Raw genomic sequence first — 13,261 nt, 5'->3', positions numbered from 1 at the left:
ACCCTGGGGTCCTCGTCCCTGGGTCTCAGCCCCATGTGCTCTCACCCTGGGGTCCTCGTCCCTGGGTCTCAGCCCTATGTGCTCACCCTGGGGTCCTCCCTCATCCCTGAGTCTTGGCCCCATAACCACCCACTGGGTTTCTCTTGCCTGCTGCCCAGATAGAGCCCATTTGTTAAGACAGTGAGATTGCAATAGAGAAAGAGTTCAATTCCCACAGAGCCGGCTGAATGGGATGCTGGAGTTTCATCACCCAAATCAGTCTCCCTGAAAATTTGGAGACTTTTTTTTTTTTTTTTTTTGGAGACAGAGTCTGGCTCTGTTGCCCAGGCTGGAGTGCAATGGCACAGTCTCAGCTCACCACACCCTCTGCCTCCCGGGTTCAAGCAATTCTCCTGTCTCAGCCTCCTGAGTAGCTGGGATTACAGGCACATGCCACCACGCCTGGCTAATTTTGTCTTTTTAGTAGAGACGGGGTTTCATCATATTGGTCAGGCTGGTCTCGAACTCCTAACCTCAGGTGATCCACCCACCTCAGCCTCCCAAAGTGCTGGGACTACAGGCGTGAGCCACTGCACCTGGCGAGACTGGGGGTTTTTAAGGATAATTTGGTGGATAGGGGACCAGGCAGTGGGGAGCACTGATGGGTTGGGCCAGAGGTGAAATCACAGCGGATTCTTCTCGCTGTCTGCTGTTCCTGGATGTGGTCACAGAACTGGTTGGGCCAGATTTGCAGTCGGGGTGGCAACAGTGGTGCATCAGAACGCAGGCTCTGAAAATATCCTGGGTTTTCCGACAGTGATGTTACTCCTAGGAAGAGTTGGTGCAGTTTGGAATCTTGTGGCCTCTGGCTGTATGACTCCTAAACTGTAATTTCTAATTTGTGGCTACTTTGTTAGTCTAACAAAGGCAGACTGGTCCCCGGCAAGAAGGGGGTTGGTTTTGGGAAAGGGTTACTATCATCTTTGTTTGGAAGTTAAACTATAAACGAAGTTCCTCTCAAAGTTAGTGTGGCCTGTGCCCAGGAATGGACCTTGGAGGTTAGAAGCAAGATGGAGTTGGTTAGGTCAGTTCTCTGTCCCCGTCATAATTTTCTCCTTGTTGTAATTTTTGTAGAGGTGGTTCCAGCCCTATGTGCCCTCTCCCTGGGGTCCTCTTCCCCGGGCCCGGGTGTTTTGAGACATCAGCCTCACATTTGCCCTGTACACTTCCCTGTTTCCTGGTGGTGCTTTCCAGAGTGGTTACCCTCTGACTCGTCCCCAGGGCTCAGTGATTGTGACCTGCTTCTCTGACGGGGTCTTATGTCTCCGCCCAGGGGTCTTCACTGAATGTTACCGGAAGGACGAAGAGAGAGCCCAGAAACTGCTCATCCGCGTGTCCGAGGCCTGGGGGAAGACTACCTGCCTGCAGCTTGCCCTGGAGGCCAAGGACATGAAGTTTGTGTCTCACGGAGGCATCCAGGTGACCTCCCAAGGGCGCCTTCCAGAAACAGATGCCTGTGGTGCCTTCAGGGCGGACACAGCCTCCTGTTCACGCAGTCGGCACGCACACTCACACGGGCTTCAGGGCCCTCAGAGGCTCGGGGACAGCGCCTGACCCCTTGGCCACCTGCTCCAGGCTCTGGCCTCCCATTTTGCAGACAGGGAAACTAACGTGAAGCAAAAGCAGGAGCTGGTGGCTGCGGAGGTCACCGTTCACCTCCCCACGGACATTCCTATCTGGGAGCGGCAGGCTTCTTTAGAAGCCCAGGTGGCTCTGGGAACAGTGTCTGCCCTCTCTTCCTGAAGGGATAAGTGGGACACGGCGTGTCCTCCCTGGAGACGCAGGGGCTCCCGGGCATGGCTGCCCTCAGCATCGCCCTGGCACCCCTGATGGGGCCTGGCCCACAGCAAGTGCCCCTTGCATGCTGGGCTTCCTTGGAGCTCCGAGCTATTGCCAAGTCCATGAGCTCCCATCGTGTCCTGGGCTGTGCCGGGCCTGCAGAGGGGTCCTGTCCCCCACTGCAGAGCTCAGAGGGGCCAGCGCTCGACAGCCTGCAACTGCGGGGCCTTAGAAGCCAGCAGAGATGGGGTCCCATAGCTCAAGGTCATGTGAAGGGTGGGATTGGGCACCCAAATGCCCCCGGGCAAGCTCTGTGTTTTCACCACTTTCTGCTGTGAGACTACAGGCAGCTCTGTCCACTAGGCACCCCGAGTCCTCAGCAGACAGCTGATGGGCACCATCTGGGGCACAGGGCTGGGCACCACCATCCTGAGACTGCCCCCATCCGCAGGCCTTCCTGACCAAGGTGTGGTGGGGCCAGCTCTGTGTGGACAACGGGCTGTGGCGTGTGACCCTGTGCATGCTGGCCTTCCCGCTGCTCCTCACCGGCCTCATCTCCTTCAGGTGCTGCAGGGCTGCGGGGCTGCGGGACTGCGGGGCTGTGGGAGGGGCTCCTGGGGGCTCAGGACCTTCCCCAGATCCCCTCGCTGGGAGCAAGTCATGTGTCCTCAGAATTGTGCCTGATCCTGGGGCCATAGAGATGGGGGTGGGAAGCAGAGCAGGGCCCCACGTGCTGGAAGCACCTGCCCTGCCCCAGCCCCAGCCCCAGCCCCAGCCCCAGCCCCAGCCCCAGCCCCAGCGCTGATCGCATGATGCTGGGGAGCCCATCCCTTGGCCACAGCAGCCTGGGGTCAGGGAGGCCAGGAAAGATGGTCTCCTGCTCCTGCCGGCACTGCAGACTTGAGCCAGTCTGGGGCTCAGGCAGTGAGTGCAGGTCTAGGGTAGGGGCAGTGAGCCGCGGCTGAGTGCCTCCCTGTCCTCCCAGCTGCAGAGCCTGTATTGATGTAATCGCTTTCCCTTCAGAAGGAGGAGGACATGGCTGGCCATGGTTGAAGACCTGGCCTGGCCTGGTGTCCCCACCTGCATCTCCTCAGAGGCTTGCTGGGACGTTGTGGGGTCTGCTGTGGTTTACTGAGGGCTGGATGGAGGCTCAGGGTCTCCTGGAAGTCAGGGCATATTCAAGACTCCAGCGAGGTGGCTGAGCCCCTTCTGCAACTCACAGGCCATACTGCCCACCTCCTTCCCTTTCTCCTGATGGCCACGATGGGTACCTGAATGCTCAGGAATCCTGGTGGGAAACTGAGGCAGGGAGGAGCGGCTCAGGTGTCCTAAAGCAGTGCTGGCTTCTCCTATGCTGTCCTGAGGGTGGCAGAGCCGTTTCACTGATGGCTGCCTCTGCTCCCGTTCCAGCGGCCCCGGGATCAGGGTATGCCACAGGGGGAGTGTGGTCGGCCCTGCCCCCAGTGAGGATGGTGAGGAAAGCCTGTCCCCATTTACAGGAGGGTGACTAAGGCCTGAGCGTCCACTGAGCACCGGGAGCTCTGAAGCTGGGGTCCACCCAAGGCTGGGCTTGGGGCAGGCTGGGCTTCCCTGTTTGCAGCCATGAGAGTCATGGCCATGGGCAGGGTGTCAGCGGGCATCCCTGTGTCCTCACTTTGCTGGGCTGTGGGGTCCAGCCCCACTCTGGTGGCTGCGCTGTGCTGGCTCTGCCTGGAGCTGCTGTTCTGGCCCTGGATCCCTGAGTGCTTTTGCCCCTAAAAGCACATCTCTCTGAGGGGCACAGGGGATCATGGGGTGGCCAAAGCCTGTGGAGGTCAGGACCCTGGCCCTGGCGGTCACTGTCTCCTCTCCACTGCGACGGCCACAGAGAGAAGAGGCTGCAGGGGGTAAGCAGCCCCGTGGCCCGCGCCCGCGCCTTCTTCACCGCGCCCGTGGTCGTCTTCCACCTGAACATCCTCTCCTACTTCGCCTTCCTCTGCCTGTTCGCCTATGTGCTCATGGTGGACTTCCAGCCCACGCCCTCCTGGTGCGAGTATGCCATCTACCTCTGGCTGTTCTCCTTGGTGTGTGAGGAGACGCGGCAGGTACAGCCCCATCTGCCTTTCCACGCCCCAGCCCGGGGCCGCCCACTTGGCTGCATTCTGGTAGGGGACCCAGGGCTTAGAGCCCACCCCACCTAGCCTGCCTAGCCCCTTGCGAGCTGGGCAGAGCCAGTGCTCCCCAAAATGGGTGGCTGGGGCCCCTCCCTCCTCGTGCCCACTGTGCCTGCTTCCCTGCTTTCCCTCAGCCCAGACATCCTCCCCTCCTGGAGACCAGTTGATCAGCTCCAGGTGGATGCCCTGACCTTGTGGACTTTGAATGGGTGTGTCCCCTCCCCCAGGAAGAGCTATGCAAGGTGGGGGGTCCCTAAGACCCCTCTCACATTCAGTAACTAGCCAAAAGGACCCACAGACGCTGGGGAGTGGCAATGCTCACTTACGGTTTATTAAGCAAAAGTCTACAGACTAAAGCAGCCAGGGGGAGGGACACAGCTGCATCCAGGACAGCTCTGAGCCCAGGGCATCCTGGCATCCCTGTGGAGGGGTGGGTGGCACTCCATCCTCCCAGTGATGATGTGTGGCCTCAGGCATGGAGGCACGGTCCCCAGGGAAGCTCGCGGGCCTTGGTGTCTACTAGAGGTCAGTCACAGGCGCGGCTGACACCACATGATTGACCTCAGTCTCTAGCCCTCCAAAGGTCAAACTGAAAACTGCCCAGGGCCCCACCCCAACCCAAATCACACTGTGGGACTACCTGGCGTGGCCCAGGCCCCAGGTAAACAAGGACAGCCTCATCATATGGACATTCCAAGGGCTCAGAGGCTACCTCCCTGGAGCTGGGCGAGGCCAAGCTGCCCTCCAGGTGGGGCGAATCCCTTACTGTGTGGGGTCTCCACCGTGTCCCTATGGTGCCTGTACCTGCTGGCAGCCGGTGAATGGGAACTAGGCCCATGGGACCCTCAGGGAAGTGGTGAGGGGGTGGGATTGGCCACAGGGCAGTGGTCCTGGCTTTGACTCATCTGTGCTCTCTGACCTTGGTGGAGCACCAGGCCCCCAGTTAGAAAGCGGTGTGCACTGTGTAAATACCACTGCCTACTGGGGCCCTCGGGGAGGCACTGGCACCCCCAGGAAGGAAGATCAGGGCCAGGACTGGGCGGGGCCTGGGAGTTGTGTTGTGGCCCTGGCTTTGCCGGGCTCTCCTTGGCCTTCCTCTTGCCACATGTCTTCTGCCACTAGACCCTCTCTACGAGGCCTCTCTGGAGGCCTCCATGCACCCCTAGCCCCAGCCCCATGCGCAGCAGCCTGAGAGCAGAGGGCACTTCCTACTCCCTGCGTCTGTCTGTGATCCGGGGAGGGCCCTGGTTGGTCCTGCTGGTCACCTGCCCCACCTGTCCAGCTGCTGGGTCCTGGGGCCTGTGGCTAGGAAGGGTGTGGGGACTCCTGCCAAGCAGACCAAATGGGGGTTCCCACAGCTCCTACCAGGGTCCTGCACTCTTGGCCTGCTGAAGAAGCGATGTGGCCCCCAACAGAACAAACATCCCTGTGGGAAGGCAGCTGGCGCCTGACAGTGAGGAGGGGGCTGCTGCAACACACACACACACATGCACATGTGCGCACACATGCATACACATACAGATACATGCACACATGTACATGCACACAAATGCACACATAAGCATATGCACACACACATGCACACATACATGCACACATATGCACACATTACACAGGCACACACATACATGCATATGCATACACACACATGCACACATAAACATGCATACACACGTGCACATGCACACACATGCATACATGCACACACACATGCATATACACATACATATACACGTACACATGCATACACACATACAAATATACAGACATAAACACACACATGCACATGTGCACACATACACACATGCATACACATGCACATACATGCATACACACAAATATACGCATAAACATACATGTACATACACATACACATTACACACGTGCATACACATATACACATGTACACATGCACACACACAGCACACATGCATACACATACACGTACACAACACATACACATGCATACATACATGCACACACATGCACATGCATACACATGCATACACACACAAATATACACATCTCCATATAAGCATACACATACACACACGTACATACCTACACATATACACACAAGCTCATACACATGCACACATACACATACACGTACACATACACATACGAACACACAGACACATACACATATATACACATGTACACATACAAGAAAAATACACATATACATATACACACAGACACACATAGAAACATGCAAACATGCACATACAATACATACACACATATACACACATACAAATATATGCACACAGTGCACACACACATATACATACATACACATACACAAATACCTGCACACACACACATACACACATATTCAGACATATACACACATACATGCAGAATATATGTACATACACATATATGCACATACAGGTGCTGAGTGAGCAGGGCGCCAGGGGAGCTGCTGCCAGCACTACTACGCATTGTTCCTCCACCTCCTGTTCCCATCTCCCTCACTGACCCAGCTCTCTTCAGACCAGAACCAATGTTCGGATTTGCTGACCATGATGACAGCATCAGTGATAGTCATGATAGTGATAGTGCTAGTGACAGTGACAGTAATTGTGATGATAGAGATAGTGATGACAGTGGAGAGTGATGTGACAGTGACAGGATAGTGATGATAGTGACAGTTTTTGTGATGATAGTGGAGAGTGATGTGACAGTGACAGTGAGGATAGTGATGAACAGTGTCAGTGATAGTGATGATAGTGACTGTGGTGATGATAGTGGAGAGTGATGTCACAGTGACAGGACAGTGGTGGTAGTGACAGTGATAGTGGTGATAATGACAACAGTGACTGTGATGACAGTGATAGTGATGATAGAGGAGAGTCATGTGACAGTGACAGGATAGTGGTGATAGTGATGATAGTGACAGTGTGACAGTGACAGGATAGTGGTGATAGTGATTATGATGATAGTGACAGTGACTGATGATGATAGTGGATAGTGATGGTGACAGTGAGGACAGTGGTGATAGTGATTATAGTGACAGTGACAGGATAGTGATGATAGTGACAGTGACTGTGATTGTGATGATAGTGATAGTGATGATAGTGGATAGTGATGTGACAGTGATGGTGATAGCGAGGACGGTGGTGATAGTGAGTGATAGTGGTGATAGTGACAACAGTGACTGTGATGATAGTGATAGTGACAGTGATTGTGATGATAGTGATGATAGTGGAGAGTGATGTGACAGTGACAGGATAGTGGTGATAGTGATAGTGATGATAGTGATGATAATGGATAGTGATGTGACAGGACAGTGGTGATAGTGACAGTGACAGTGGTGATAGTGACAGTGACAGTGGTGATAGTAACAACAGTGATTGTGATGATAGTGGAGAGTGATGTGACAGTGATGGTGACAGCGAGGACAGTGGTGATAGTGACAACAGTGACTGTGATGATAGTGACAGTGATTGTGATGATAGTGGATAGTGATGTGACAGTGATGGTGACAGGACAGTAGTGATAGTGACAGTGGTGATAGTGACAGTGATTGTGATGATGACAGTGATTGTGATGATGACAGTGGAGAGTGATGTGACAGTGATGGTGACAGGACGGTGGTGATAGTAACAGTGGTGATAGTAACAACAGTGATTGTGATGATAGTGGATAGTGATGTGACAGTGATGGTGACAGCGAGGACAGTGGTGATAGTGACAGTGGTGATAGTAACAACAGTGATTGTGATGATGATAGTGGATAGTGATGTGACAGTGAGGATAGTAAGAGTGACAGTATGTCTGCCTCCCCACCGCCCCTCTTCCCAGTAGCTCTTCTATGACCCTGACGAGTGCGGGCTGATGAAGAAGGCAGCCTTGTACTTCAGTGACTTCTGGAATAAGCTGGACGTCGGTGCGATCTTGCTCTTTGTGGCAGGGCTGACCTGCAGGTGAGTGGCCTCACCCCGATGGTGGGCCCCTGTCTGCGGCAGCCAGCCCCGCAGGGGATGAGCACAGGCCGGGCCCGGAGCCAGCCGTACCAGACGAGGCTCAGCTCCTCTGTGAACCCTGGATTGTCATCTAACGGGTGTCCGGGTGACAGTGTCCCACCTACCCTTGGGATTGTCGAGGGAGCACAGAAGGGGCATGAGAGCTCCTGGCAGAGCTGAGATTGTCCATGTGCTAGGGGCCATGGATGGCAGCCACTGGAATTGTCCCAGCTCCACGGACACGCAGCTGCCCCTTTCTCCCTCTACCTCCCTGCTGTGGGGTCACTGCACTGCCTGTGATGGTCTCGGGTCTCTGCGAGGCCACGGCCCCCTTTCTCTGAGGCAAGAGAGCCCTGGCTACCTGCTGGCTCCCTAGGGTGCCCCCATGCCAGACTGTCCTGTGGGGCTGGGCGTCCAGACCTTTCTGAAGAGAAGTGGGAGGCTCTGCTCCTCGATCTCATGCCGGCTTTGAACACCTGGGATGCAGGGCCCACCAGAGCCCTTTGCCTCCAGGGCCCACCTGGGCGGGGACAGCTGGAGGAGTGGCGGGGGACAGCTCCGAGGGCCACTGTGGCGGGTGGCTGAGGTGCGTGTGCTTCTGCCTGGCGGCCAGGCTCATCCCGGCGACGTTGTATCCCGGGCGCGTCATCCTCTCTCTGGACTTCATCCTGTTCTGTCTCCGGCTCATGCACATTTTTACCGTCAGTAAGACGCTGGGGCCCAAGATCATCATTGTGAAGCGGATGGTAAGGGGACGGGGGCACCAGCTCCATCGCAGCCTGCAGCCCAGGGTGGGCCTCGGGGAGGGCAGGCCCCTTGCCTGCGGCTCAGACCAGGGCTTAAGCACACCTGCCGGCCCCCTGTCCTGCTTTGCCCCTTGGGCTCCCAAGAATGCCCTTCTCGTATCTTTGCCTGTGAGTCGCCTCTTCCAGGAAACCTTCCCTCATTCTCCTTTCTGATCCCCGCTCATTCCTGACCTCTGATTCAGCTCTAGGAGCTTTCCTCCTGGGGTCACGGTTATGTCTGACCCCTCTTCGTCATGTCTTTGTGGTGCCAGCACAAAGATGTCGGCCGTCCGCGAGAGTGCGGAGGCAGCCCCAGGGCTGCTCCTGGGAGCCTCCCGCGTGCTGCGTCTGTGCTGTGAGTGGCAGTGCCATCTCCACCGCTGCTGGGCCTGCCTCTGGGCCCAGTGGGCATCGGGGGCGGGAGGGTGTAGCCCACACGCTTCTCTGTCCTGCAGATGAAGGATGTCTTCTTCTTCCTCTTCCTGCTGGCCGTGTGGGTGGTGTCCTTTGGGGTGGCCAAGCAGGCCATCCTCATCCACAACGAGCGCCGGGTGGACTGGCTGTTCCGAGGGGCCGTCTACCACTCCTACCTCACCATCTTCGGGCAGATCCCGGGCTACATCGACGGTAGGAGCCGGGCGCCATGGGAGCTTGGGTGGAGGAAGCAGGACAGAGGCTGGAAAGGGGCCACAGCCTGAGTGGGAGTGAGGCCGGCTCTGTCAGGGGGTCCTGCAGTTCCCACCTGGCCGGCGTCCTCCTTGGGGACATTCACTCCCCAGCTCCCGTGGCAGGAAGTAGAAGGGGCTCCCACTGCCCAGGGGAGGGAGGAGGGGGGGCCTGGTGGGGGTGGGGGTGGGTGGTGCCACGCAGAGGTCAGAGTGGGCTGAGGGCACCTGGGGCATCAGCTGACAGCCCCCCAAAATGGAATGTCACCCTGTTTCCCCTTTCCCTCTCACCTCAATCAGAAATAACTTCCTTCTCTTGATGGAGAGAATTCATTCCTCCCTCCCTTCCTCCTTCCCTCCCTCCTTCCTTTTCCTTCCCTCCCCCCTTCCCTCCCTCTCTCCCTTCCCCTTCCCTCCCCCCTTCCCTCCCTCTCTCCCTTCCGTTTCTTTGACAGGGTCTTGCTCTGTCACCCAGGCTAGAGTGCAGTGGCACGTCTACCTCCTGGGCTCAAGTCATCCTCCCACCCGCCTCCCGCGTGGCTGGGACTACATGTGCACGCCAACACACCTGGCTAATTTTTGTATGTTTTGTAGAGACAGAGGTTTCGCCATGTAGCCCAGGCCGGTCTTGAACTCTTGAGCTCAAGTGATCCGCCCCTTGGCTTCCCAAAGTGCTGAGATTACAGGCGTGAGCCACCGTGCCTGCCAGATAGAACACTTTCCATATAGAAGGTTTTTTTCTTTTAACAGCTTCACTGAGAGAATGTTCACCTGGATAAAGTGTACCTGTCAGTGGTTTACAGTATCTTTACAGAATCTAATTTTATGACATTGGCATCACCCTGAGAAGACCCCGCATCTCACTCACAGCCACTCCCGTTCCCTCCCCTCAGCCACAGCCACCCACGAAGCTACTTGCAAGTTGCCTTTTCTGGGCATTTCATAGAAACTGGATGATGTAATAGGCAGTCTCTGGTGTCTGACTTCTTTCACTTGACATCATGTTTTCAAGGTTCATCATCGTGTATCAGTATTTACTTCCTGTTTATGGCTGAATAGGACCCTGCTGTATGGACACACCACATTTTATTCATCCATTCATCAGCTGGTGGACATATGAGTTGTTTCCACTTTTCATTCATTCATTCATTTTTCCCGAGAGGGAGTCTCACTCTGTTTGTTGCTCAGGCTGGAGTGCAGCGGCACAGTCTCGGCTCACTGCAACTTCTGCCTCCTGGGTTCAAGCGATTCTTCTGCCTCAGCCTCCTGAGTAGCTGGGATTACAGGTGCCCGCCACCATGCCTGGCTAATTTTTGTATTTTTAGTAGAGATGGGGTTTCACCGTGTTGGCCAGGCTGGTCTTGAGCTCCTGACTTCAGATGATCCACCCGCCTCGGCTTCCCAAAGTGCTGGGATTACAGGCGTGAGCCACCACACTGGGCCGTTTCCACTTTTCAAATGCTGTGAATAACGTAGCATGAACTGTTATAGGGTTTTGTGCGGGTATGTTTTTATTTCTCTTAGACACCTGGGAATGCGTGGCTGGCTCATGAGAACTCCATGTTTAAGTTTTTGAGGACCTGCCGGGCTGTTTTCCAGACAGCCTGTCGCATTCCACATTCCTGCCTGCCCAGTCCCAGGATTCCAGTTTCTCTACCTTCTTGCCAACATTTGTTATTGTCCATTAAAAAAAAAAAGCTCACATCCCAGTGGGTGGGAAGTGGCTCTCCTTGTTGCTTTGACTGGCATTTCTCTAAGGACCTGCCATGTCAAGCGTCTCCTCTGGTGCTAATTGGGCCATCTGTACGTCGTCTTTGAAGAAATGTTTCTTCCTGCCCTTTGCCCATTTTTCTTTTTCTTTTTTTTTTTTTTTTTTTTTTTTTTTTTTGAGACGAGATCTCACTCTGTCGCCCAGGCTGGAGTGCAGTGGTGTGATCTCAGCTCACTGCAACCTCTGCCCCGCTAGTTCAAGCAATTCTCCTGCCTCAGCCTCCCGAGTAGCTGGGATTACAGGCACATGCCATCAACCTCCTGAGTAGCTGGAATTACAGGCACCTGCCATCATGCCTGGCTAATTTTTGTATTTTTAGTAGAGACAGGGTTTCACCATGTTGGCCAGGATGGCCTCGATCTCCTGACCTCGTGATCCGCCCACCTTGGCCTCCCAAACTGCTGGGATTACAGGTGTGAGCCACTGCGCCTGGCCGTCTTTGCCCATTTTTCAGTTGTGTTATTTGTCTTTTATGTTATTGAGTTGTAAGAGTTCTTTACATAAGGATGCCAGTCTCTTAACAAATGTATGATTTGAATTGTTTTTGTCAGTCTGTGGGCTGACTTGTTATTTTCTTTATGGTGTCATTTGATGCACGAACTTTTGAACGTTTGATGACATTCAACTTATCAATCTCCTTGATCATTGTGCTTTTGGTGTCCTAGCTGAAAACCATGGCCATGATTTACACCTGTGTTCTACTAAGTGTTTTACAGCTTTCGCTTTTTGTTTGGCCTGGTGTGTGGTAAGGGTCAGTCTTCCTTGTGGCTCTCCTGTTGTCCCAGCACTATTTGTTGACAAGACTGTTCTTTCCCCAGTGAAGCCTCTTGGCATCCTTGTTGAAAATCAGTGGACCATTAACATAAGAGTTTATTTCTAGAGTGTCAGTTCAGTTCCACTGATGTCTGTCCTTGTGCCAGGACTGCACTATCTTGGTGAGTGTAGCTTTGTAGTAAGTTTTGACCATACTGTCTTGGTTGGCGTAGCCTTGTAGTAAATTTTGAAATTCGGAAGTATGAGTCCTAATTTGTTCTTTTCCAGGATTGCTTTGGCCTCTGGATCCCTTATCTTCACAATAATTTTTGGATCAGCTCATCAGTTTCTCCAAAAAGGGCATGTGTGATTTTGATTGTGAACATGGGATGTGTTTTTGCTTATTTAATTCTTTAATTTATCTCAATAATGTTTTATAGTTTTCAGTAATAAGTCTTATGCTTCTTCTGTTAAATTTATTCCTAAATATTTTATTCTTTTCCAAACTGTTATAAATAGAATTGTCCTATTGATTTCATTTCGAATTGTTCATGACTGGTATATAGAAATACATTTGTAGATTGATCTTGAACCCTGAAACCTTGCTAAACTTATTTATTAGTTCTAATAGATTTTTAGTGGATTTGTCATATACAAGACCATGTCATCTGCAAAAAGAGACAGTTTTACTTGTTCCTTTCCAAACTGGTTGCCTTTTATTTCTTCTTCTTGCTTAAGTGCCCTGGCTAGAACCTCCAGTACAATGTTGAACAGAAGGGACAACGGGGGACATCCTTGCCTTGCTCCTGATTTTAGACAACGAGTCCACTGATCTTAGGGAACAAGTCTTTCACCATTAAGTGTGATGTTAGCTGTGGGGCTTTTGTAAATGTGCTTTATTAGGTTGAAGAAGTTCCTTCTATTCCTAGTTTCTTGAGTGTTTTTATTGTGAAGGAGTGGTAGACCGTGTCAGCTGCTTCTCCTGCACTTATTCGAATGTTCTGATGGTTTTTGCTCCTTTCGCTATTAATATGGTGCATTCCATCAATTGATCTTCGAATGTTAAACCAACTGTGTGTTCCTGGGACACGTCCCACTTGGTCTTGGTGAATAATCCCTTTTATATGGTGCTGGATTCACTTTGCTAGCTGTTTTTTTTTTTTTTTAATGATTTTTGCACCTACATTCATGAAGGATATTGGTCTGTGGTTTTCTTTTCTTGTAATATGTTTGCCTAGTTTTGGTGTCAGGGTAATACTGGCCTCATACAATGGCTTAGGAAGTAGTTCCCCCTCTTATATTTTGCAAGAGTTTGTAAAAGAGTGGTTTTAATTCTACTGTAAACA

The 13,261-nt window shown here is 53.1% G+C and overlaps 2 protein-coding genes across 4 annotated transcripts in view; one reads left to right on the top strand and one right to left on the bottom strand.

Annotated features, from left to right (window-relative positions):
• Positions 1-13,261, bottom strand: part of CFAP410 (cilia and flagella associated protein 410) — a 413,721-nt gene that overhangs the window by 54,934 nt on the left and 345,526 nt on the right. The window lies entirely within an intron of this gene.
• The window catches only part of TRPM2 (transient receptor potential cation channel subfamily M member 2), a 165,266-nt gene that overhangs the window by 120,620 nt on the left and 31,385 nt on the right, over positions 1-13,261 (top strand). For 2 of the 3 annotated variants that reach the window (XM_050784399.1, XM_050784398.1), the window contains 6 exons: positions 1,313-1,458; positions 2,270-2,382; positions 3,686-3,902; positions 7,784-7,902; positions 8,555-8,687; positions 9,182-9,353. In XM_050784399.1, the coding sequence (XP_050640356.1) occupies positions 1,313-1,458; positions 2,270-2,382; positions 3,686-3,902; positions 7,784-7,902; positions 8,555-8,687; positions 9,182-9,353 (900 nt within the window). Of the gene's footprint in view, positions 1-1,312; positions 1,459-2,269; positions 2,383-3,685; positions 3,903-7,780; positions 7,903-8,554; positions 8,688-9,181; positions 9,354-13,261 lie in introns of those variants that run through there. The other variant, XM_050784401.1, reaches the window with a different exon arrangement.

This window comes from Macaca thibetana, chromosome 3 (genome assembly GCF_024542745.1).
Source record: "Macaca thibetana thibetana isolate TM-01 chromosome 3, ASM2454274v1, whole genome shotgun sequence".
Taxonomy (NCBI): domain Eukaryota; kingdom Metazoa; phylum Chordata; class Mammalia; order Primates; family Cercopithecidae; genus Macaca; species Macaca thibetana.
This window is presented reverse-complemented; position numbering and strand designations above follow the sequence as displayed.